The 22547-nt window shown below is 30.9% G+C and overlaps 2 protein-coding genes across 6 annotated transcripts in view; both read right to left on the bottom strand.

Annotated features, from left to right (window-relative positions):
• The window catches only part of LOC108741823 (plasma membrane calcium-transporting ATPase 2), a 38126-nt gene extending 33222 nt beyond the window's left edge, over nt 1-4904 (bottom strand). The window contains exon 1 of the mRNA XM_018476760.2: nt 4746-4904. The gene's annotated coding sequence lies outside the window, so the exon portion shown is untranslated. The remainder of the gene's footprint in view (nt 1-4745) is intronic.
• Nucleotides 4905-12691: 7787 nt separating this feature from the next.
• On the bottom strand, nt 12692-21140 carry LOC108741825 (epidermal growth factor receptor kinase substrate 8). 5 transcript variants are annotated; one of them, XM_018476768.2, is made up of 9 exons: nt 21036-21140; nt 18901-19198; nt 18694-18840; nt 17953-18632; nt 17472-17886; nt 16999-17166; nt 16811-16934; nt 14340-14764; nt 12692-13258 (listed from the first exon to the last, which is right to left on the bottom strand). In XM_018476768.2, exons 2-9 carry the CDS (start codon nt 19165-19167, stop codon nt 13190-13192), a joined length of 2295 nt encoding a protein of 764 aa, XP_018332270.1. In that variant the 5' UTR covers nt 19168-19198; nt 21036-21140; the 3' UTR covers nt 12692-13189. The 5 variants fall into 5 exon arrangements, with proteins under 5 accessions (XP_018332270.1, XP_018332269.1, XP_018332274.1 ...); XM_018476767.2 differs by lacking the exon at nt 21036-21140 and adding an exon at nt 20605-20724; XM_018476772.2 differs by lacking the exon at nt 21036-21140 and adding an exon at nt 20605-20724 and having other exon boundaries at nt 16820-16934.
• Nucleotides 21141-22547: the final 1407 nt, after the last annotated feature.

Raw genomic sequence — 22547 nt, 5'->3', positions numbered from 1 at the left:
GCCCTTGACACAGTCCAGCCTGACTAGATGTTCCGTAGTGATGGTCAAGTTAACATTGGTCGTTCGGGAACGGATTAGGGGGTCTGGGTGCCCAAACCCACCCAAGCACTGATTGTTCTCAAAAACGAGTCCGCACACACCTCTCCGAGCCGCTCTTCTGGCCAGTGGACATGGACAGTCCGATGTCGTAATGCACCCGCCGCACCGTTTACAGCTCTGCTGTTGGGCGATGTTGCCTTTCAAAGCTGTCGTTCAATCCCGATGCCGGGACATGCCGTGCGATGATGCCGTTATTACGACTTGCGCACAACAACGCAAAGACTTGCGCTCTAATCGGTTTCGCTTTTGCTGCTTTTGAGTACGAATACGAATTATACAAATTGAAACGGCCTCTTCTACCAGCCTGCGAATACTATTGAGTGAGTGAGCGAGCTCCAGCACTTCAACAACTACGGCAAAACGGGCACAACTGATCGTGAGCCTAGGCACTTACTTTTGCCGATCTGTTCCGCCACAATTTATTCTACGTAAAAATGAGCAGCGAACTAACTGACGGATGCAGACGGCGCGCGACGTCGATGACGCCAGGCATCACCATCGCGCCGACCCTTACTTGTTTTTAGTATTCCGCAACCAACTCCAAGTTTTTTTTATCTTCATGATTTTTTCAGTTGCTGTCGAAATACTAGTTAATGCAGTTCAAGTATGCGCGCTATTAAAATACACAAATACATATCTACATGCGTTTTCATGCACCGAAGACAAAGCATACACATCAACTTACATACACTCGAATCCTCTATTCTAGCAACATATTTCACCCAGTTCAATGCTGGATACCGCTTAACATCCATTCCATATATTGCAACACCCCTATCTAATACCATTATCACGAAATCCGACATAAAATGTACCTACCTACATATGTTATTAAAAAAAATGAACTTATTTGGCACAAACATCGTTAGTTTTTCACAACGGTAAATACGGTGCCTTTAAACATGAAATTGTACCTTTGAATACCTGTGGAATACAATCGGAATTTACAAAACGCTTTTTCTGGCAACATCCCAAAAATTTACCTTTGTAATTAGTAAATTTATGAAATTGACTAAACTTTCCAAGCGGAATATTTTGTCATCCCATAAACGTTTTGGCAATGAAATGCATATATAATGTGTCGGTAATACTTACATGTGTACTACTTTTCGAAATTTAAGTACGAAAATAAATTCATCAAACATTGCAGAGTATTACCTATTCTTAGTTTAACTATAAATCATAATTCAGTATCAATTGTGATTGAAGAAAAGATTAGTTAAAAAGAGAGATATAAAAAAATATTACTTATTATTACTTAAATATCTAATGCACTAATAAATCTCAACCGCCAAAAATAAGTAATTTTGGTGACATGTTCTGATTTATAATGTCATTTAGTGAAACATTTACTTAGATAATAGTTATGTGTTAAAAGGTATAACAAGTAAATAAATTGAATATGTGAATTCCTCAAATAAAAAAGTAAAGAAACCAGTGAAATGACATATTCTTATATTATTTCATTTCTGATAATAGCTAATAAAGACTCGTCAGAGGTAATTTGGTGCTTGCTATACCAATTTTGAGATTTTTTTGGTTTTGCACGTCTTTTTAAATTAACATCAAACATCTTTTACAGTTTTCAAAATCTACATTTGAGTCACGTATCTGAACGACGTTAGATTCTCCGATCAAATATATGTATTCTTTAGGCAATTCCCGTAACGAGGGTCTTTTTTTAAAAGCGAATAGTCTGGAATTACATTCATAACAATTTGAACTCTGACCTTTCTTAAATTCGTTTTAATTTTACTTAATAAATGACTCGTTAATGCATATTTGGATTTTCTCACGCATATAGCCAATTATTATTTGAACGTAAGCTTTACACTAAATCATTAAAAAAAAATATTTTAGTTACTAAAAGTACTCATTTAGAAAAATAATTCTTTTCTGGGCCAATTTTGAAAATTTCCAGAATAAAAAAAAATGCAACTATAACCTAAGTACATGTGATTTTTACAGATAAAGCTAGTTAGGATTACTCGATTTTTGCGTTCGTGATACTGGTCAAATCCTGATATTCTAATGTATTTATGAAGCCCTAACAGTACCAATTACCAAGCCTACTCATCTACAATAAAGAAGAAATAACTAGCGCCCTTGAAACCATTCAATTAATATGTTCACCCTTATGCCCAATTATTATACATTACGATCTATTTAATATATTTTTCAAGAAGACTAAGTACTGATGCTCTTTTAGTTCTAATAACTAACGTTTACCTTCGATAATGCAAAAATCGACTTGATAATGAACATATAAGAAAAAAATTACATGTACTTGTAGCATCCACACAATACGATGAAAATTTAATTCAAAATGACATCTTATACATATAGGTATAAGTGTAAATGTATGTACAATTATTGACTGTAGAGATTGTAATAATTTGTAGATTTCGATAATCCTTTTTTGATATATCAAGGTGTTATTACCTACACATCTTTTATTTGCTTATAATCTAAATAAATTCTCAGATAGGTATTGAGTATATTATCTTAACTATCTGAAGGACGATAGTCTTATTTTTCTAAATTTTAAGAATTATATTTGACATAAATATAAATCAAATTGTTTATTGTAACCGTCAAAAAGTCGTACGTGGAACTAAACCCAATAGTATGTATGTATTTGCATGTAAAAATTTGCTTTTACCGTTTTATCGTTATTGTAATCACTCGATATGGCACATATATGATATAATCTTATAAAATAATTATCTCGGCTGTGTTCTGTGTTTGCAATGACACATTTTATAAACGTCAGTTATATACCAAAAGGGACTATTTTAATTTACGTAATAGATTGCTAAATATAGAAAAAGCGATTTATTTACTTTAATTTTTAAGTAGGTACAGCTAATCAGTTTTCAGTTGTAAGTATTTCTGATAAAAAGTGCTTATGTGCGTCAATAAACCAAACAGAAAAATTAAAAAATATTACAAAGCCACTCGAGTTGCAACGGCCTTCCGATTAATGAACAGTTAAAAATAAGAAGTATTATCTAATAGTAAGTACTACAAATTTATAAAAACAAAGTTCCTTTAAGGTAGATTAGATATTTCTACAACTTATTCAGATATAGAAGCAACTGTAATGTATTCTATTCACTGCCTTTAATTCATTTTAATAAAAAGCTAAATTTACGCTTGGGGCGGCAACATTTTAGGGGCGCCATAATTTCAGAAGTGATAAATATTTTACCAATTGGACTTTTGCTCTTCGCATCACAGTTAAAACACCTGTCTTTTACCGACTATCTTCCCTATGATGTTAAAATCTATTTATACAAATAATATAGAATGTTTCCGATTAATTCCGAAACCTTCTAGTAACTTTATTTTGTTTCAATAAAAATTAAGTACAATTGTTTAACTCATGTCTTGTGAATGTTCAATGATCAATAAAGTTTCTTAAAAGTCTACATGTTGGTCTGCAACATAGTGTAATAAAGAATTTATTTTATCGAAATTAAATTTATTACTACCTATAATAATAATTACTACTTAAATCAGGGGCGCATTCAGGATTTTAAGAAGGAGAACGTTCTCAAAAAGTTTTTCCCTTTTCCTTCTAAAGATCTTCGATCAACATTCATTATCTTCGTGACCATAAAAATTGATCAATTCTAGCAAACTATCTATAAATAAATGTCGATTTTTTTATAAATAAAATAATTAATTGCAACAATTTCGAGTACCCACCGATTGTGATATTCTTGCAATGAATTAGTCGGAGACAGAAAATGGGTCAAGCGAAACAATATGAAAATATTAATAGGCGTATTTCAAAGTTTGGAAGCAAAAGTGTACAAACTTACTGACGTCATGACACGTCTGAATGAAGTCTGAGTTTAAAAATATTGTTAATCGGGATTTTCTATGCCTGTACGTCATCAAAAATATAATATCGAAAATAATATTAAGCAAAAAATGAAACAATTACGACAAAAAATAACGAATTTATGAAATTCTCACAGACTCACCGTTCCTAGCCTATAACCGTAATATTATGTAGAAATCACTGCACAAACTGAATTTTGAGAATTACCCAACTTTTTTTTTATTGCATTACGATGGTAGTTTGTCTAGACATCAGTGCGTTCGTAAGCAATTTTATTTTAGTAAAATCGGAAACACACATAAACGAAAAAATGTGTAGGACATTCTATCTAAATTTAATCTTCGTTCAACAGTTAATACTGTCATTTTTAAAGAATGAACGGTCGAGTAACTTGTTACACATTCCTTAACAAATATTTATTAGAAGCACATGTCAGTTTCGGAAAATGTAATAATTAAAAGTAATTTTTAAATGTTTAAGGTATACCTAATTCATTCTAAGCAAAAAAACCGTCATTGCCAATTTAACGAAAGAAAAAAGATTCTTTTATAAAAAGTAAATAAAAAAGATTTCAGAATACGCTACCTTATTCGTTATTCCTTTTGATGTCGGAAACGTAATTTCTAAATCCGCTTCTGGTTTATGAATTTATTCATTCGATTCTAAGTATACATATATAGTGGCGCTACCGATTAAAAAAACTTCAACAATTTATAAATCAAGAGAAAGTGAACAAGAATATTGTAATTTTAATTTTCCACATGATAAATTAAATTAAAAGAGTTATCTGACTTACCCAAAAGAAGTTTGTTACTCCAGGTAAAATTGTTTATTTTGATAACAGAATCGTATTAATTGAATGATTATCTACACCATGTGTTATAATCACTAGTAAATGAAAAACACACTGAAAAACAGATTCACTCTAGGTACGACCGTCAAAACCCTAAGTAAAAGACTGTAAAAGTCTGAAATAACTGGATTCATATATAAAATCCGAATTGGCTCAAGTTTCTGATAAGCCTATCACCTATCAGAAAAGCAAATATAATTTATTAAATTGCTTTATGGTTTATTTGGGAAATGAAAATCTCAAACTGTTGTATTATGCATATTGTTAATTAATATTATCTCATAAAATGATAGTTTAGGATTTGAATTTTAAATCCCGAGATAATGTATTTAGATCAATAGGTTTACGACGTTAAATTCACCAGCCATAAAATTCATTACATAAAACGGAGTTCTTTTGGCAATTTTTTTACGTATTTATTTTTACGGTACAATTTTTAAAAATAATTTGTTTCATTAAACTTCTGATATCACTCGATATTTTTTATATCTATCGCTAACACTCTAAATACACACAAACAGTAAACAATTCGGAATAAAAAGTCAAATCATAATAAATATAATTAATTCAGCGTTATTTTTCCATTACCTTCTGATTACACCTGTATTATATTATTAAATTAATATTAAATAGTATCCACGTTTATTTACAGGTATCATCGCAATAAATATTTAATTTAATTAAAATATATCTCATTTGCACGGGAAATGAATTTCCCGACTGAAAGTTCCATTTCTTATTGGGTAATAAATTAGGGTGTGATATCGATTGTTTCCAAAAATTAGACTGTCTGGAGGGTCAAAGTTTCACGAAGTTGTGCATTTGAAAGCATTTCGCCATTCCAGATAAGTTTCTCAAATAATAATAAGATAACTTATGTATCTTATTCATTTGGTATTCTTTTTTTTTTTCAACACCTCTTAGCGTTGAGTAAAGATAAGAAAATAAATAATTCAATGTATGTACAAGTTCGAGAAAGAAAAGTAAATCATAAATATACCGGTCATTACTGTGGTATAAATCTTTTTAACCGCGGTAATAAAAATTTTACGATCACGACATCATTTTACCTAAAGATATTAATCAGGCAGGCTAATGTTGTAGTTCTCACAATTTTCTTGATTTAAACTTTTTGACAACAGGAAATGTTGCATTTATTGCTAGTGTAACCGCGCTGCATTACTAATCATTATTTTTGATAGGGTCTATATTGCACTGAAATGAGGACTTATATGATTTGAAATTCAAAACGATTCCCATTTGATAATAATCCCCTTTATTATGACCACAGTAACTATAAAATACTGATACTGATACAGCATCAGCCAATGTTCATTTGTTTCATATATACTTAATTAAAAATAACAAGTTTATTATGATACAATTTAAAAATATTCAGAAAGAATTTATTTTATAGTAATTTTATCGACTCTCAATGAATATATTCATTTAATTACTTAATCCAATTTCCCTAATGCCAGAACATCCCACATTATTTGCGAAAAGTAGGTTTACCCTCTTTACTCCTGTTTCTGCTTTTAATAACTGCTGAAAGTGCAATCATGTTCTAATTTTTTCATTTAAAACTTAAAATGGAACATTTCTTCTAAAGATTGAACGGCAACGCAAATGTGATTGACACTTATGGACCAGTTCGTTGGCCTTCTAACAAACGTTTTGAATTAATGTTAACTTTTTCTGCCGAAACGCCGAAAGCGTAAGTAAGTAAACAAGGCAGTCTTTTGATGAGGCCTTTAATAATGCGGTTTAGGACAATAAAAAATATTTTTTCTTTATCGATAAAACAAATTACTCAATATACTTTTTATTTAGATATCGTTAATCCATTTCTATTTGTGTGCTTGTTCTTATTCAAATTACTGCAGGATTACTTAAGATATCAAGTCGTTTATTGAGAAAATTAATATATGCCCAAAAAGAAGAAACAGTTTCTTTTTTGTTGACCAAGCAAAAGCGAATGTTAATCGAATAAATGTTATTCTTTTTTGTGACCGCAGTGGCGATATAGATTATCTATTCACAACAATTTTTTTGATAGCTCGGTTTTTAGTTTAATCACCTACTATTGCTTCTTTATGTACATGTGTCAATACATATATTATTTAAGAAAGTGCAGGTTTCTTCGTTTTTTTTTTTTTGTAAATGTATGTATATATTTTGTTTCGGATCTGAACTAAAGAAAGTATAGATGGTTAAACAGACCAAAAATATACTTAAAATAAAACAAAATGTGTATTCTGCTGGTGATCAGCAGCTGTTAGATAGCACTACGCATCTGTTAAACACATATCAGTGGTATGTAAATCTAAAATTAGATCTAGCGTGCAATATTTTTAGTACCTAGTAGTTTTAGAGAGAAAGTATAGTAAATTTTCTTGTTCAGGGAAAAGTAACACAACAAAATAGTGTTTCTTTTAGACAAACAGATTATTTAATTAATTTTAATTGTCACAATTCAATTAACAATATGGGTCCTTTATAACGTATCCCACAAATACCAGCATATTATCCTTAACTTGTTCCTGACAAAATCTCTACTTTAAAATACACATGTACTGTTAATAAAAAAATTTATTAATCAGCCATAATTTTCGTAGACACACAAAGTAATGTACCTTGACGGATGTTTTCAAATTTAATTTCCCATTTACGATACAATTTGTGTTCAGTTATTTTGATCTTAAATGCAATAATTGTTTATTTAACATTTTGTTCCTGTTTGTCTTTTTAAACCGTATTCTTTACAATGTTTGTTCGTCTATCTGGTATTATATAATTTATCCTTTAAAACAATTGTTTACGACAATACCCTTATTAAATTTACAACATTTAATAAAAGAACTCCAGTCAAGGTTGTGCGCATTTAAAACGCTTTCCACAATAATTCGATATTTGACTAAAAAGTTTTTTAAGTTAAATTTCTATTCGCGATCAGATTTAAAGGCAGCACGTAGATGGTTTTCGTACTTATTACTTTACAATAATTATAATGTGTAATTCCCATTAAACAATGTTAAATCAGTCAACAGTATGCACCCTCGTGGCTACATTCGTTTTATTGATCCGAAATGATTGGAATCCTCTACTTATGGATTAACGTTGATGTGCTATGTTTAAAAGTACATGTAATGTTTTATTTCCTAGTTGTTCGAAAGAGCGCGCCGCTATTGAATTTAGATATACTGGTTTAATTTTCAATGGGATTTGTTAAAATAAAAAATATGTATGGGTTTTTAGAATAGAATAAAAGTAAATGAAAGAAAAGACCCATCAAGCAGCGCTTCAGTGGAACGATTTTTATTTCGGGAAACAGAAAAAGATAGAAGAAAAATGTTTTATGATGTTCGTTCAACAATAGCACAGTCTACTCTACATAATACGGAGATGTAAATTTAAATTTAGTTTGAGCTAAATATACCTAGTTAAAAGCTGTGACCTTTCTATTTACATTCATTAAGTTAGTGCACCTAACAATCGTAGGGAAATATGTTCCCGTTAATATATATTTGAAACAATTAAATAATAATTCGAATAGATGCACGCACGGAATGTGTCACAGTATATTTTTTCGTACGTGACGTCATCAACTTCTGCAAAACAATGACGCAATTTAGGTAATTTAACGCCAGAACTGTAAAACTTTAAAACTAAACCAATTTATCTTAATTGCAACTTTTACATTTATGGTTGGCATAAAAACAGGCTGATCTCTAAACATTCAATTTGCTTTACGTGTAGATTCTACTTCTATGAACCCACTTACGTATTCCCAACAATTCCCTTTGATTAATCATTTTATACACAATTTAATTAAAATACTATCTTGCTACAAATTTATTTCACGTCTACTAACGTATAACGTTACAGTTAATCGCATTAGTCAATAGTAGAATAAAACCTTAAAAAATTAATAAAATTATATTTCGATGCGTTCAAAATTGAGTCGGTTAATTAATCTATAAAAATTATTTATTGACGTAACTCGATGTCATGGGCTCTGCAATAATAAGTAAAAAACTGATAAATTATACAACGCTTTCAGCTTATATACAGATAAATGTACTGAATAGGTATTTAATGTACTATCGGGTAGACGTCAGTACCTGCTACCTTTTGCGTCAATTGTATTTGAGAATTACATGCTTAGATAAAATATATGGATATCAGTAGTGACATAAAAAAATATTCACAATCTTCTGTTGTATTTCTCAAAACAGATTGCACGAAACTAAAGCAGGTTCTATACTTTTCTTAATAATTACTCTCATAGAGACGTATTTTGTCGTACTTACATTTATCATTTAAAATAAACTACCCAAAACTCTCCGAAATTACTATTTTCTTAATTTATTTTTCATTTTATATATTTACAGATAGACTACCTACCTTTATAAAACGTAATACATGTAAATTTCCTGGATAGAAACTAAATTTGTAGGTAAATACGTTAGGTAACATAAATTGACGATTTAGATAAAGTGCAAGGCAAGGTGAAATATGCAGTCAATTTTCTATTTCCTTTTAGAAACAATTAGGTGCACTGCCTGACGTTACCAGAAAGACTTGGAAGAAGTTCTAAATCGATTTTCTATCAAATTACTTCTTTCCGCCCTTTGAAAACTATTCAGCGTTCAGAAGTTTAAAAATGTTCGAACCGAATACATAGTTGTTGGTGACATTAAATGATAAATCAAATTGACAGGAAGTTTTGATGGGAAGCTTAATATACATATATGTACTTTAATCAAAGTTTAGATATTGAAGTTAATGATATATTGAACATCGTTTAATTACAGTTGTGTATGACTGAATATTCTGTTGGTGGTAGTTAAAAATCGTTTAATTTTTGATATCCTCCGCTTAAAAAATTCACTGATATCTCACGTGCTGAAAGCTCAAAGTTTTTTCCATTTATCTGTAGACACTTAGCTATCGATTTAGCCACGTTGTGCTTGCATTTCTCAACCTATATTTCCTAAAAGTCTGTCGCTTTTCGACAAAAAGGAAACAAACAAAGCGTAAGGTTTCCCTTAATAGCTTTGATTGTACGGCTGCATATTTTGGGTCACTGATAGGACGTGGCCCAAAAAGAAAATGTAATACGGCGTTTTTCACCGTCCGTTTATTCCAATAAAATGAATTAAGACTCCTGCATTAGTGAATTATTTAGGCCAAATTTCCTCTAAATATTAACCAAAGAACGAAATAGTTTTCGACCAATCACATATACGAATTTAAGATTTGATAACACCGATATTATGCAATTTATATTATCTATAAAATAGTTGCGATTTTAAAAGAATATAAAAATATGTTATTCGTTTTCATTCCACACTAATTTTAAGATAAATAAGATAACAGACGTTTAATAAATACTAAAAAATTGTAAACTACAAATACATGATGTTACGATAAAAGACTTACCAAAATACAGGATTTCTGTTGTATTTTTGCGTACATGAGCGAATTTCCTGAAAAGTAAACAAACGGTTAAAAACCCGATTTACTGATTAGTTCTTAGAACCACCCTTTCCCTTTGGGCTTGCTATTTAAGACAATAACATCAACATTATTAATTCTATTAAGTACCCGAGTGAATTGCTTAAAGATTTTAATTGTGATAAAATGCAAATTAACCTGTTAATCTATTTTTATTGTAGAACGCCAAATCTCTGCTTTTAGAGGTAAACGAATTGTCAGTTAATTTATTATCGCCAACGAAAGACCTTTTCTTCAATATTCGTCACTGTTTTTGGCGGGCGACATTAGTAAGGTTGCACAATAAAAAGATACAGGTATTCAATTAAGTAAAATAATTGTAACTGTCTTTGTAATTTCTCTCTCTCTAGCTGTTCTGTGGAAGACAACCTATTAAAGTATTTAAAGGTCAAATTATCTTTAGATGTTATTTCAGATTAATAAGCATTTGAACTTATTTAATCCTAAAAATAAATAGGTGGTGACATGCCTAATTATACGAGCATAAATAAAATTTATTAACTTTTTATACAATATATAATAAAATGCAGAAATCGAAGATGATAGGGTGAGTAAGGTTTAATTACAAATCCATGCCGACGTTTCGCCCCACATGTGGGGGTTGTTAAAGTTATGTTGAAAACATTTCTAAATAATTCGACCTTTTTAAAGTATATATTTAAAAACCTATTTTGAAAAAGACATCTGCTGGTGTAGTTTTGTAATCAATAAAAAAATTTATTTGCACTATCAGCTAGGACTTCTGCATATTGCAATTAAAGGGAAAGAAATAGCATATTATCAGCCAAAGAACGATTTCCATAGGTACCTACAGATTTTTATTAATTGAAATATGTTCTTAATTTCTCACCATACGTGTGCATGGTAGTGGCTTATGTACAATTTAGTTAAATATGAAGTTATAAAAAAATGGCAACCAGAATAGATCAAAGTTTTCATAAACATGTAGAAATGATGAGAGTGGCCTTTTTAACACGTAGTCAATCTAAACGTGTTGGCAATATCGATTTTCGTTTCGAAAAGTAAAAAACTTGTTTGATCAATAGTTAATTAAAAATTGTGTGCGAGAGTGTATAATCCCCAAGCGATGTTTCCCATAAAGAAAATATTAACACATACCAAATAATATTTTACAAACGCTAGTTCATTTTTACTGCACTTGTTATTCGACACAAAATTAGAAATGAAAATACTGATGTTGTTTCTCATTCCAAGTGTTGCAGTCATACAGAAGGGTTGACTTTATTAGAAAATGTACCTAGTAAATAACGTTTCCTAGTATCTACCTACCTAATTTACAAATTGATATAGGTACTCATTGCTGCTAACTTATATTTGTGTTTAAAGTAATTAATAATATCATAAATGTAATTACTTTTGAAATAATTTAACACATAACTATGTAGATATATGTTATTTAGAGAATGAAAAGTTTTAGAGCAAAACATGCTTGTACCTAACCTTACCTTTTTGTATTAGGTTATTGTCAGGAATTTTATTTATCCATTGATAGCACAAAAGAAATTCGTTTTAATGACTGTATACCCACGTATATACATAATATAATAATAAATGGAATTAAATAAACAATACTTTCACTCTAATAATATTTATAATACGTTGACAACACGTTTTGAGCACCGGAAGTTTTTAAACTGATTGTTACATTGTTGAGATCGTAACCTAACTTTTACCATATTCATTATGGCCGATAGTCAAAATATACGAAAAATTAATAAATAAATATTAAAAAGGAAAAAGGTGTTATTCTTAAGTTCTATAGACTTATATACATGGTGAGTAAAAAATTATTAACTATTTGTTGTCATTTTTCGCTTATATTACTAGTATATTTACATTAATTACATCTTAACACAAATGAAACAGTGGCGTTTCTTGAGAATTGAAAAAACTAAAAGATGTACCTATTGTATAACACAATATACAATAAGCAGTTATTATCTTAAGTTGATAAAACAATTTATTTGAAAATTGTTCGGTTTTAAATAATTTTGAACAAACTATCCCAATTAGTCCAAATTTTATGAAATGGGTGTAATAAGCAGATATTCAATATTATATTAAAACTTACTTATAGTAGATATAACTTTATTTGCGGGCGTATCAGGTGAAAACACTTCAAGGCCTGCTAGGATCGATACAATAAACGAACCTTATCTACTCATCACCTAACTGTATTAAGGGCTAGCAAACATTAAACATAATGAAAGTAAGTTAGCCTAATATGGGCATCGATTAAAAGCAAATATTACCTACATCTTATAAATTTTTTATATTTAAGCATAAACAACAAATATATTTATAAAAACAGCCAATGCTTATTTTCTATATAAAAAAGGCAACGAAAATGAATAAAACTGCATTTTTAAACTTTATTACAAACAAGACAGTTATTTATTAAAGGAAACAAGTTCTGAATCGTTTTGAAGTTATCACATTTTTACTATAGTTTATCTTAAAATTGTTAACTAATTAACTAATCTACTAATTAATCTTCAAAGAACAATTTAGTCACATCACTGTTTAATATCTACGACAAGTTTATTTTACAATAATTAACGGTCCCATTCCTACAGGTCTAACTTTTTGCTTACAGCAAAAAAATGGCAAGATTTTTTTAAGCAATAATTACCTGTTTCGGATTTCATTAATATAGAAATATATTTATAAAAGCTATAATAGTAAAGTGCTAAGCAACTGTTGTCTTCTGCATATTTACGTGTGAATTGTACTTATCTTTTTATTAAAGTTTTTCCACTTATAAAGGTACCTATTAAATATATTATATATACACAAGTGTCATCTTCAAGGCCATGGATTATTTTCGTGGTGGTTATTACCTCTAATTAGCCATCAACTTTTTCCTTGGCTCTCGCTAAAATCGCCCTTAATTCTGAGGATCTGGCAGTTAGGTACTAACAAAATGAAAAATATTTGTAATCTTTGTAATTAAAGGAAAAAGCAAGATTGAAAGAGATTTTCGAATTCTTTAAAAGGTGTTGGATAGTATACAAACTGTTCATATGTCTTGTTATTTTGATGGAAAATTATCCTGCTACTGAAATTGCTACGTACACTGGCTAGTTTGTATATTATCCCGCTAGTTTACAAACTATACGAGATTTGTCGCTAATGTACAAACTACAAGGGTATAAGCATACAGATTAACCAATGTTCTTGGCTAGTTTGCAATAATCCCACAGTACTTGGAAGTGTGAACTTAATATTGCTAGTAACACATATTAACCAATTTGTTGATTATACTTGCTTAAACACACATTGGCCAAAGAGAGTTGGTTAGTTTACAAATTAACCAACAAGTTAGTTATTTTGTATTGTTAGTACCTACTAACAATAAGTTCAAACTTAATGCAAATAGTGTGGATATTTTGCAAAACAGCCAAGAACACTGGTTAATCTGTGTATTTCCTTTATAAATTAGCTGGATAGTACACAAACTGATCAATATATGTAGCTAATTTAGTGGAATGATGATTTTACATCAGAATAACCAGACATTTAGGCAGTTTGTGTACTAACCACAGAAATAAGTAGTACATTAAATGAAACATAATATACTACAAATTGAGGAAATTAAAACGTATTTGTTCTAGTGTTTTTTTTTAATATCAGCAGCAATAACTGTTATTTATTGTTTCTTTTAATGAAATTAATACGATTCTGACAACATTAGAATGAAGCTCACTACCACAAATCATAATAATTAAGCGAATGTACCTGTACAAATTAATATTTGTAGGTAGCGATCGCATGATAGTTTCTCATAATTAAATACCAACCCAAAGAAATGGGAATTATATGACTTTTCCTTTAATGTAGTAGAATCGCTACAAGAATGTTTCATTCATCAAGCTAATTAGAAACATAAAAAAAAAAATGTGAAACCTTATCCTTAGTCACAAAAAAAAGGCAGAACGAGACACAACAAAATATCAAACGAAAGAACTTACAAAAAAAAGTTGTTTTGTTACTTACACCACACACACTTTTTTGGATATTAATTTGCGAATATAATCGTTTTCCCTCTTTTGCTCCACATACTCGTTCCAGGTGCTCTTTCGAAAATCCCAGCAGTTTATACCCTGACATTCCTTTTAATTTCTGACATGTTTCGGGACTAAATTCTTTAGCCTTTAGCCATTCTTGAACTTCTGCCGGATTGGATTTCTGATTAATGAATACTTCAGGGGTTTTATTTATCTCGTAGTTTCGTTTTTTCTCACGGAACATCGTTAGAACAATATTCAGTTCATCTTGCATTTTATCGCCAGTCGATTTTATCGATGGCGATCTCTTTAGGGTCGATTTAGGCGAAGAGGGTTGTGACGGCGCTGGGGGTGGTGGCGGCGGAGGTGCTGGTGGTGGAACTGACGGAGCATCAGCCTTATTATTCTCCTTTTCTATTTAAATTTACGGTCACAATTTAATAATTAAAAATGTATAAAGGAAGATAATTATTAAAGGTCTAGCAGAAGCATTTGCTTTTGTTTTGTAGTTATATAAAATTCATAAGGTGATGATGATGATTCAATGCTATTCTGTTTAATATTCTTGACAGATACTATTATCAAAGCTTCCAAAACAGAATGGTGGACTAAACGTGAAGGTTCTTATACGTATGTACAAAACAAATCCTGTAGTTTTTTTCCGGGATTCCGGCAAATACAAAATTCAATTATAATCGCACGTGTTATTCATATAAAATCAACGCGAATTTACCTCTATTTCTAGGGGCTGCTAACGAACGTGTATACAATTTTATGTAACCCAATATTTAATAGAAAGTATGCCATTTAAATAACAGTCGTCACAGAATGAGCAAAACCGCCATGCTATTCGAATATTAGCCACAATAGTTAGATAATTATTTCTGTACTAGTTGATCCCGTCCTAATTTGTTCGGATTACACTTTTTCGATAAACTGAACATTAAAAGTTTAAAATGTATGTATATTCAACCAATTATACACCCGAATATAGACATTCTTCTTCCCCACTTCTTTGCAATTGTTCTGTTCTACCTCACACATCCAAATTAGCCATTTTTAATCAGATAATAATACGTTTGTACTTACCCTTCTCTTCATTGTGGAAATTAAAAAATTAGCAACCATTAAAATACAGAAGTATTTTTATTTTATAAATAAAATCCAAACCAAAATTATGTTAAAACACTTAACAGTAAATTATCCTCCACTTCCGATGAATTCTTGTGATTACTGCGAAATAGCTGTCAAGTGTTTTAATATAATTTTGTGGAAATTAACATTGAATTTTATTTATAAAATGAATTGACCCAGGAGTATNTGTCTATTAGTACCCCTGTTTCGTAGTCCATCACCAAAACCCAAGATCTGTCTAAGCACAATTGCATTTTTTGCGACCAAATCCCATTTGTTTTTTCCAATTGTAGCAATCGCCTCATTCCATCGGCAGGGTAAACTATTCCAGTGTCTTTCGATACTATATAAATAGTATAAAAATGCACATGATTACATCAGTATTTTATCTTCTTTTTTTCCGTCTATTTTGTAAAACACATTCGTTTCGGAAGACAGATGATTATTTCGGTTTACAGTCGAGATTCAAGCAGAACAATAAATAAAAATTCGGACAGTACTTGCAACAGGATATAAACATTTTTTTTTTTTAATAATCATACATGTAAAATTAACGAGTATTGCTACATAAACGATTACCTAAACTTTTTTAACAAATTAAATTCTATGAAGAAATACCAAAACATGCATAATTTTTACTGTATATAGAGGAATATAATGTACAAAATGTATATATATATATATATATTTATTTATTTTGATCATTATTAATTTCATAAGAAGTTGGTAAAAGAATTTCTAGTGCCACTTATCCGTTAAGGTACATTGTTTAAAAATTTTTTTGTTACCCTCTAATCTTTTACTTCTGAGGATAGTAAAATACGCTAGGGACTAACTTTACACAACACACGCAATTTCGTTTAGCGAATAATTGCAAACTGTTATAATAAGTACCTAGAATAAAAGAATTAGCGAGAAATATGTGCACTTTTTACATTTTGCAAGTGACCCCACTAGCTAATAGTGCTAAGTATTTTAAAGAGAAAAAGAAGAAAAATCGATTAAATAATTATCATTACAATATATATTAAATTATATTAAAAAATGCTCTTCACTAAAATATTCTTTCGGTTTGGCCTATATACCTACATAACATAACGAATAGGGTGTTTTTATTAGTATTAATTTTACAAATAAAAAAGTTAAACTACTTGAGTAGTAAGTAGGTAAAAGATCTGCAATTTCGTTCGAAAAGACAACATTTCTTGCGGTAAAAAAAGGGTACCATTACGTATGTATATATAGGGACAGGACAGAAATGTACAAGAAGCTGAATAATAGCACATGTAACGTTCCCGGCGACAATTTAAAAATATCGGAATTCACCTTTCTTACCGAGTCGTTCTTTTCTCACCCAGTCGGCTGGCGCTGCAGGGACTGATGGCGGACTTGAAGGATGATCAGGTCCGCTGGGACTTCGAGTTCCGCTAAACCTATCGGACGTCGACTCCTTTTTGGAACACAATACGATCCAATAAACGAACTAGCCTTTATTAAATCTAAAAACCGCTTACCTGTCGACTGTTTCTGCTGTAATTATTGGTGTAAAGTGGATTATTAAAAACGTCATCGTTTCTATCGCTGTCCCCGAAGTGATACGGGGTTACAATGGTGTGAGGAACATGGGCCACCTGGCCCCTACTGTTACGTGCTTTCCACCATTTGCGACTGTCATCTAAAACCTTTTAAAAAAATGGCCCTAATTTTTGCGTCACTCTAACCGTCCAACAAAATAAAAAGACAACAACTTCTGCGGACCCAGTAAATTAGTAACGAACAGTAAAACAATGAGTCCTTAAGGACGACGGTTAAATAACCCCAACAGAAATTTCATAATAATGATCATGAAAGCATTCATTCAACAGCAAATTTTATTTTATTTTGATTTGAATGGTAAAAAGGCCCCTAAAATGGCATCTTTAAAAATGCATCCAAATGCAATTTCATAGGTACAAATACAATGAAATTGTATCCAATGTCAACTTACCTCTAAAAATTCTCCTCTAACAACGGTGAGTTCTTTTTCGTTATTGGCTGTTCTCGGGTACGTTACTTGTACGACATTGGCCCCCCGAGACTTGAGTTCGTCGAGCCAATTTTCTTGATTTTTATTAAATCCTCGATCCTCGCCCCCGTTTCTTTCTATTGAGTCGACCGATATGTCACTTTTCGAACTGGTAGGGGGTAGATCCCTATCAGGGCTAGAAATCCCTTCCATCTTCTTCCTCTCGTACATATAATCCTGACTTGAAGGTTCGTAGTCGTTGTAATCACTGCTGTAATCTCTGTACTGTTTATTTTCCATGCTGGGCGAATCTAGCTCGTCGATAACCGGATAATCTGGTGACCATCCGTCCATAAAGACTGGATGATAAGATGACACGTGACCCTTCCACTGGTCCCTGTATTACAAAAGCGATTTTATGTGCGATCAAAAAAGATAAAATATGAAATTTATAATCAGTTACCTCGGTATTAACCATGCGTTGCCGAGGGAGTGCCAAAGTTCGGTTTCCTTGCTGGTTACACAATTCATTAATAAATTGACAGCTTCTCTTGTTAAAAGTGGCGGTACGACTTTGTGTGGAAGATGCAAGTCGAAATAAGTATCATGAGCAGCTTCCACAATGAGCGCTAAAGGCGTGAATAAGAAGTGCACAAGTTCTGGTGCATTGGGGTCGTGGATGTGAGCCTTGAGTTTGGCCAGTAAATTAAATGATAACTTAAACTTTTGAAATATATCGAAAAATTCCTTTTCTGGCGGAGGTTTCGTTCGCATGGTTAACATACCGTCGCCCATGTCTCGTTTCTTACTTTTCCGACTCTTTCGCCTTCTTTCCAGTTCTTTCGAAGCGGCAGCCGCATGTTGCAGGCGTGCTATGAATTTTTCGATGTCGTCAAAACAATGGTTTAAAATAGCAACGTCTCTTTCGTATTTTTCGCTAGTCGTTGAACTGGTATCGTCATTATTTGCAGTCAGTTCTGAATCCGATTCTCTGTAATGATCTCTTGCAGGATTTATTATGTGTTGCGACGATGACTTGTGAGCTGGCGGCGGAATGCTGCTTTTCCGACTTCTCGTTAGAGTCTTCCCTAATCTCAATTGTTTCAAATCTTCCACCAGGTCTTGCGCTGATATACTTTGGCACTGAAATAAGTTGTTGTCAGAAATAACGTTAAAAGAACAAAAGCGACGTGGTCGTAACTACCTGAAAGATGTGCATTTCTGGTGGGTAGGAAGGGTTCGAATTTGAAACGATAAACACTAAAATGTTATTGTAGATCTCCATTGGATCATGGCTGGTGAATGCGGTAGGTTCTTGGATTGAGTTTGCCGGAAAACGTTCCATTACAGACTAAAAGTTGAAGATAATAAATCTAATGATCGTCTATTTGATTTGTTTGTCTATTAGTACCCCTGTTTCGTAGTCCATCACCAAAACCCAAGATCTGTCTAAGCACAATTGCATTTTTTGCGACCAAATCCCATTTGTTTTTTCCAATTGTAGCAATCGCCTCATTCCATCGGCAGGGTAAACTATTCCAGTGTCTTTCGATACCGTAAAAGTAGCCAAATGTTCCATGAGATAGGTGGGTTTCTCGCCCCCATCACTGCCCCTTTCGTTACGTTCTTGATCGAAATCCCTTTCGTCAGCTGAATAACCGTTTGATCGATAAGCCATTATGACGCTCTATATATACACTACTATAAACCTGTTCATCAAACGAAATGAAAATATTATACCTAATAGATAATCATTATCTCAGATAATAAGCAATTGATATAAAAAATGCACGCCCTAAAAATTCTTATAAATATTATAAAATATGCCACTAAAATACTGTAAATTATTAAACTAATAGTAAAAACAGAATAACGGTACTGTTTCAATTAGTTTTTATTCGACATTGAAAAAGATTTATTTTATCAGTAGAGGAATTACTGTAAATTTTTTAAAATAACTACGTAGATACATCAATATCCTTAAAAATTTTAAGACTTGAAGCGAAAAGATACCTTACGTTTGATAAATTAGGAGGCATCTATCTACTGTACTTAAATATTTCCTTTCACAGATTTTGTATAATTTCGTTACTAATGGTAACGTAAACAGTTTCATTAATTTTAAATTAATAACTCACTTAGAAGGTTAGTAATATATTGGACGTTCTATTTTAATTTTTCTATACATCCATTATCTATTTCAACTCCGTGAGTTGATATAAATGCGCTTCAAATGAATTTTTAATTTATCTTCGCAAGATAGGAAAAACAATAACAGTATAGCGGGTACTTCAATTAATACATACGATACACTATCAGTGACGAATGATTTAAAATATTCTCTAATTGTGCACGCTTACGAATTAATAAAGTATTTAATCTTTAATTCTTAACCACTTACGTATAGTATTTCTTAATCCTACATCTATGTATGTATAGGCCTAGAAGAAATTCGACATAGATTTTACAGTTGTACCTATCTAATGAGCACTTTCCTAAATATGTTTGAACAAAAAAAAGAATCAAATATTGACGAAAACTTTAGAAAACTAAGACAAATATTTACTGAAAACTAGGAATACTGTCCTGACAGTTTCTAATTTGCTCGATAAACTATAATAAATACTATTTTGATTCTTTGTAAGCCACACCTTTACATCGTTGGAATGTTAAGAATCTTAACGACTTAAGTTGCTGTTTTAGTTAGTGTGCTTGTACTTTTATGGCCAGTTGCAAGTATTTGCAATGCATATCAATTAATAAATTATTAATTTCATTTGACATTACTTAGTCATCTTCATCCACACTCACGATTTTGCGCATTCTTATTAAAATTTATATTAAATATCTACCCAACTATTAACTACCTACTTAAGTAACTATTTCACTAACGGATAAATCTAAATATGAGAGCAAAAGGAAAATAAAAACAGAATTGATTTAGATGCCAAGAACTGTTTTATGCCAGAATGTTAACAACTACACGCTCTACCTATTTGCGAAATAGCTACATAATATTTAGCCATAGTGGCCATCCTAGTGTCCGAGAATTACTCCATACCGTTCTTAAGTAAATTCGCCAAGTGCGCAACAACTAAGTAAATGCTATTTTTACCTTTTAAAACAGTATAACAAACATTTTTATTAACGCACAATCACAAAATATGTTCACATTGTCACTTAAAATTCCTAAAGTATTGCGGTATTTAGGTACACCTTTGCAATCTACAGGTGGATAGGCAGCTTAGTGTAAGAGACTACTTGACAGGTAAGTTACCTGGAGCCTGCGCACATCTTTTCTTCTACTATCAGTAATTACTCAATTAATTCATAAAAGTAATAACCTACACAAAAATGCTAGTGACGAAAGAAAGCCAAACCTATTTAAATTACCAATATTTTTGCTTTCAAATTGTAATTTCTAAAGGGACCACCTGGAGACTAAAGTCGTTTGTACCTATACTAGAAATTCATTTCCACTTTTCCTCATTAGAAACTTATCTAGCTAATGATTCGAGTCAACCTTAAATGTTTATGTGTACTCACCCACTAGTAATTAAATGTGTACACAATAAAACCGAACAATATTTTATATTTTGATTTCTAAATTCATAAAATTACACTGTTTGTCTATTAAATGATGCTTTCACCTATCATTTTAATTTTGCGATAATAGTTTTATCAGTAATATCGACGATCAGCGTTATCTTATTTATAAATTTCGTCATGGACTTTATTTTTTATTTTAATAAGGGGCCACATAATTCATTTTGCCATACTGAACTTAAAAATATGAGGATTGCTTGTATTTATTTATTAAATATAAAAAACGTATTACACATTTGCATTTCCTTTTTCTCCTTTCTAGTAAGTGGGTGTATTTATTTAACCAATTCAGATGCAACATAATTTAGCAGACAAAAATAAATAAGTTTTCATTACGAAAAGTTTTGTTTCAAATATATAACATGCTGAATTTACCGAAAGCGTTTAAAAATGTAAATAAATAAATAAACTGGCGCATATTTGAATTGTGATTGTATTTTTTTAACAATTCTTTATTTATACTTTGAAAGTAGTAGCACTGTAATTATTTTCACCTAGGTATATACTGTATTATATAATTTTAATTACCGACCTTTACGCAATTATTAATAAGCAAAAATAAATAACTGATTGAACACAAAAATGCGAACCATAAAAAACAATAATAATCATTACACTTTTATCCAATTCCTTCGAGTCGTATTGGGAAAGTCCCATGAACATAATAATGTTACATTGATAAAAATGTAAGGCAAAGGAAAAGAAAAAGGCAATTTAATTTAAGAAATTTTCAGTCTTAATTTTATTGATTACTTCGACTATTTACAAAAAGCAAATGCTATTAATTTTTAGTGTAATTGTAAATCTTGATTACAAAAATTTGCAAATTTAAAAATTTACACAAGTTAACTTGTGATATTCAAATGGTACTTTTTTTTACAATACAATAACTTATATCCAAATGATATGTATCAAAGTAAAACTATTGTCCCAACACTTTGTTAAGTGTTGTAGAAGGATGGTCCTTGAAATGAAAAGTAATTTGTTTCGAGTCTTTTCTTAGCAAGGAATAAATATTCATAAAATACATTTACATTTATAAATTAAGTGCAATTAAATTAAATTAAAAAAAAAAAAAGTTTAAGCATTATTAAGAATGACATGAATCCTAATCCTCGTATTTAAGGACTACCCTTTGGCGTAACATAAGTTGGAATACCTTTTACACGACATCTATACAATCACAACTTAACAGACGAGATCCTAAGTCTGAAGAATAGCAAGCCACATTTACAAAGCAAAAATTCACACTGTCTTTAAATTTGTTTAATTTTGGCATAAACCTCAAGTTTTTTAATTATACTGCGTTTGCAATAAAAAAAAAGGAAACGGGACAATATAATTAACTATAAAATAAAATTGGCAAACAGGCAATATGCATTTGTAAAATATCAATAGATATTTGTTTTTATAAATGTACAAAAAGTAATTAAACTAAATTTAAACAGGGAG

Source organism: Agrilus planipennis, unplaced genomic scaffold (genome assembly GCF_000699045.2).
Source record: "Agrilus planipennis isolate EAB-ADULT unplaced genomic scaffold, Apla_2.0 scaffold265, whole genome shotgun sequence".
Classification (NCBI taxonomy): Eukaryota; Metazoa; Arthropoda; class Insecta; order Coleoptera; family Buprestidae; genus Agrilus; species Agrilus planipennis.
This window is presented reverse-complemented; position numbering and strand designations above follow the sequence as displayed.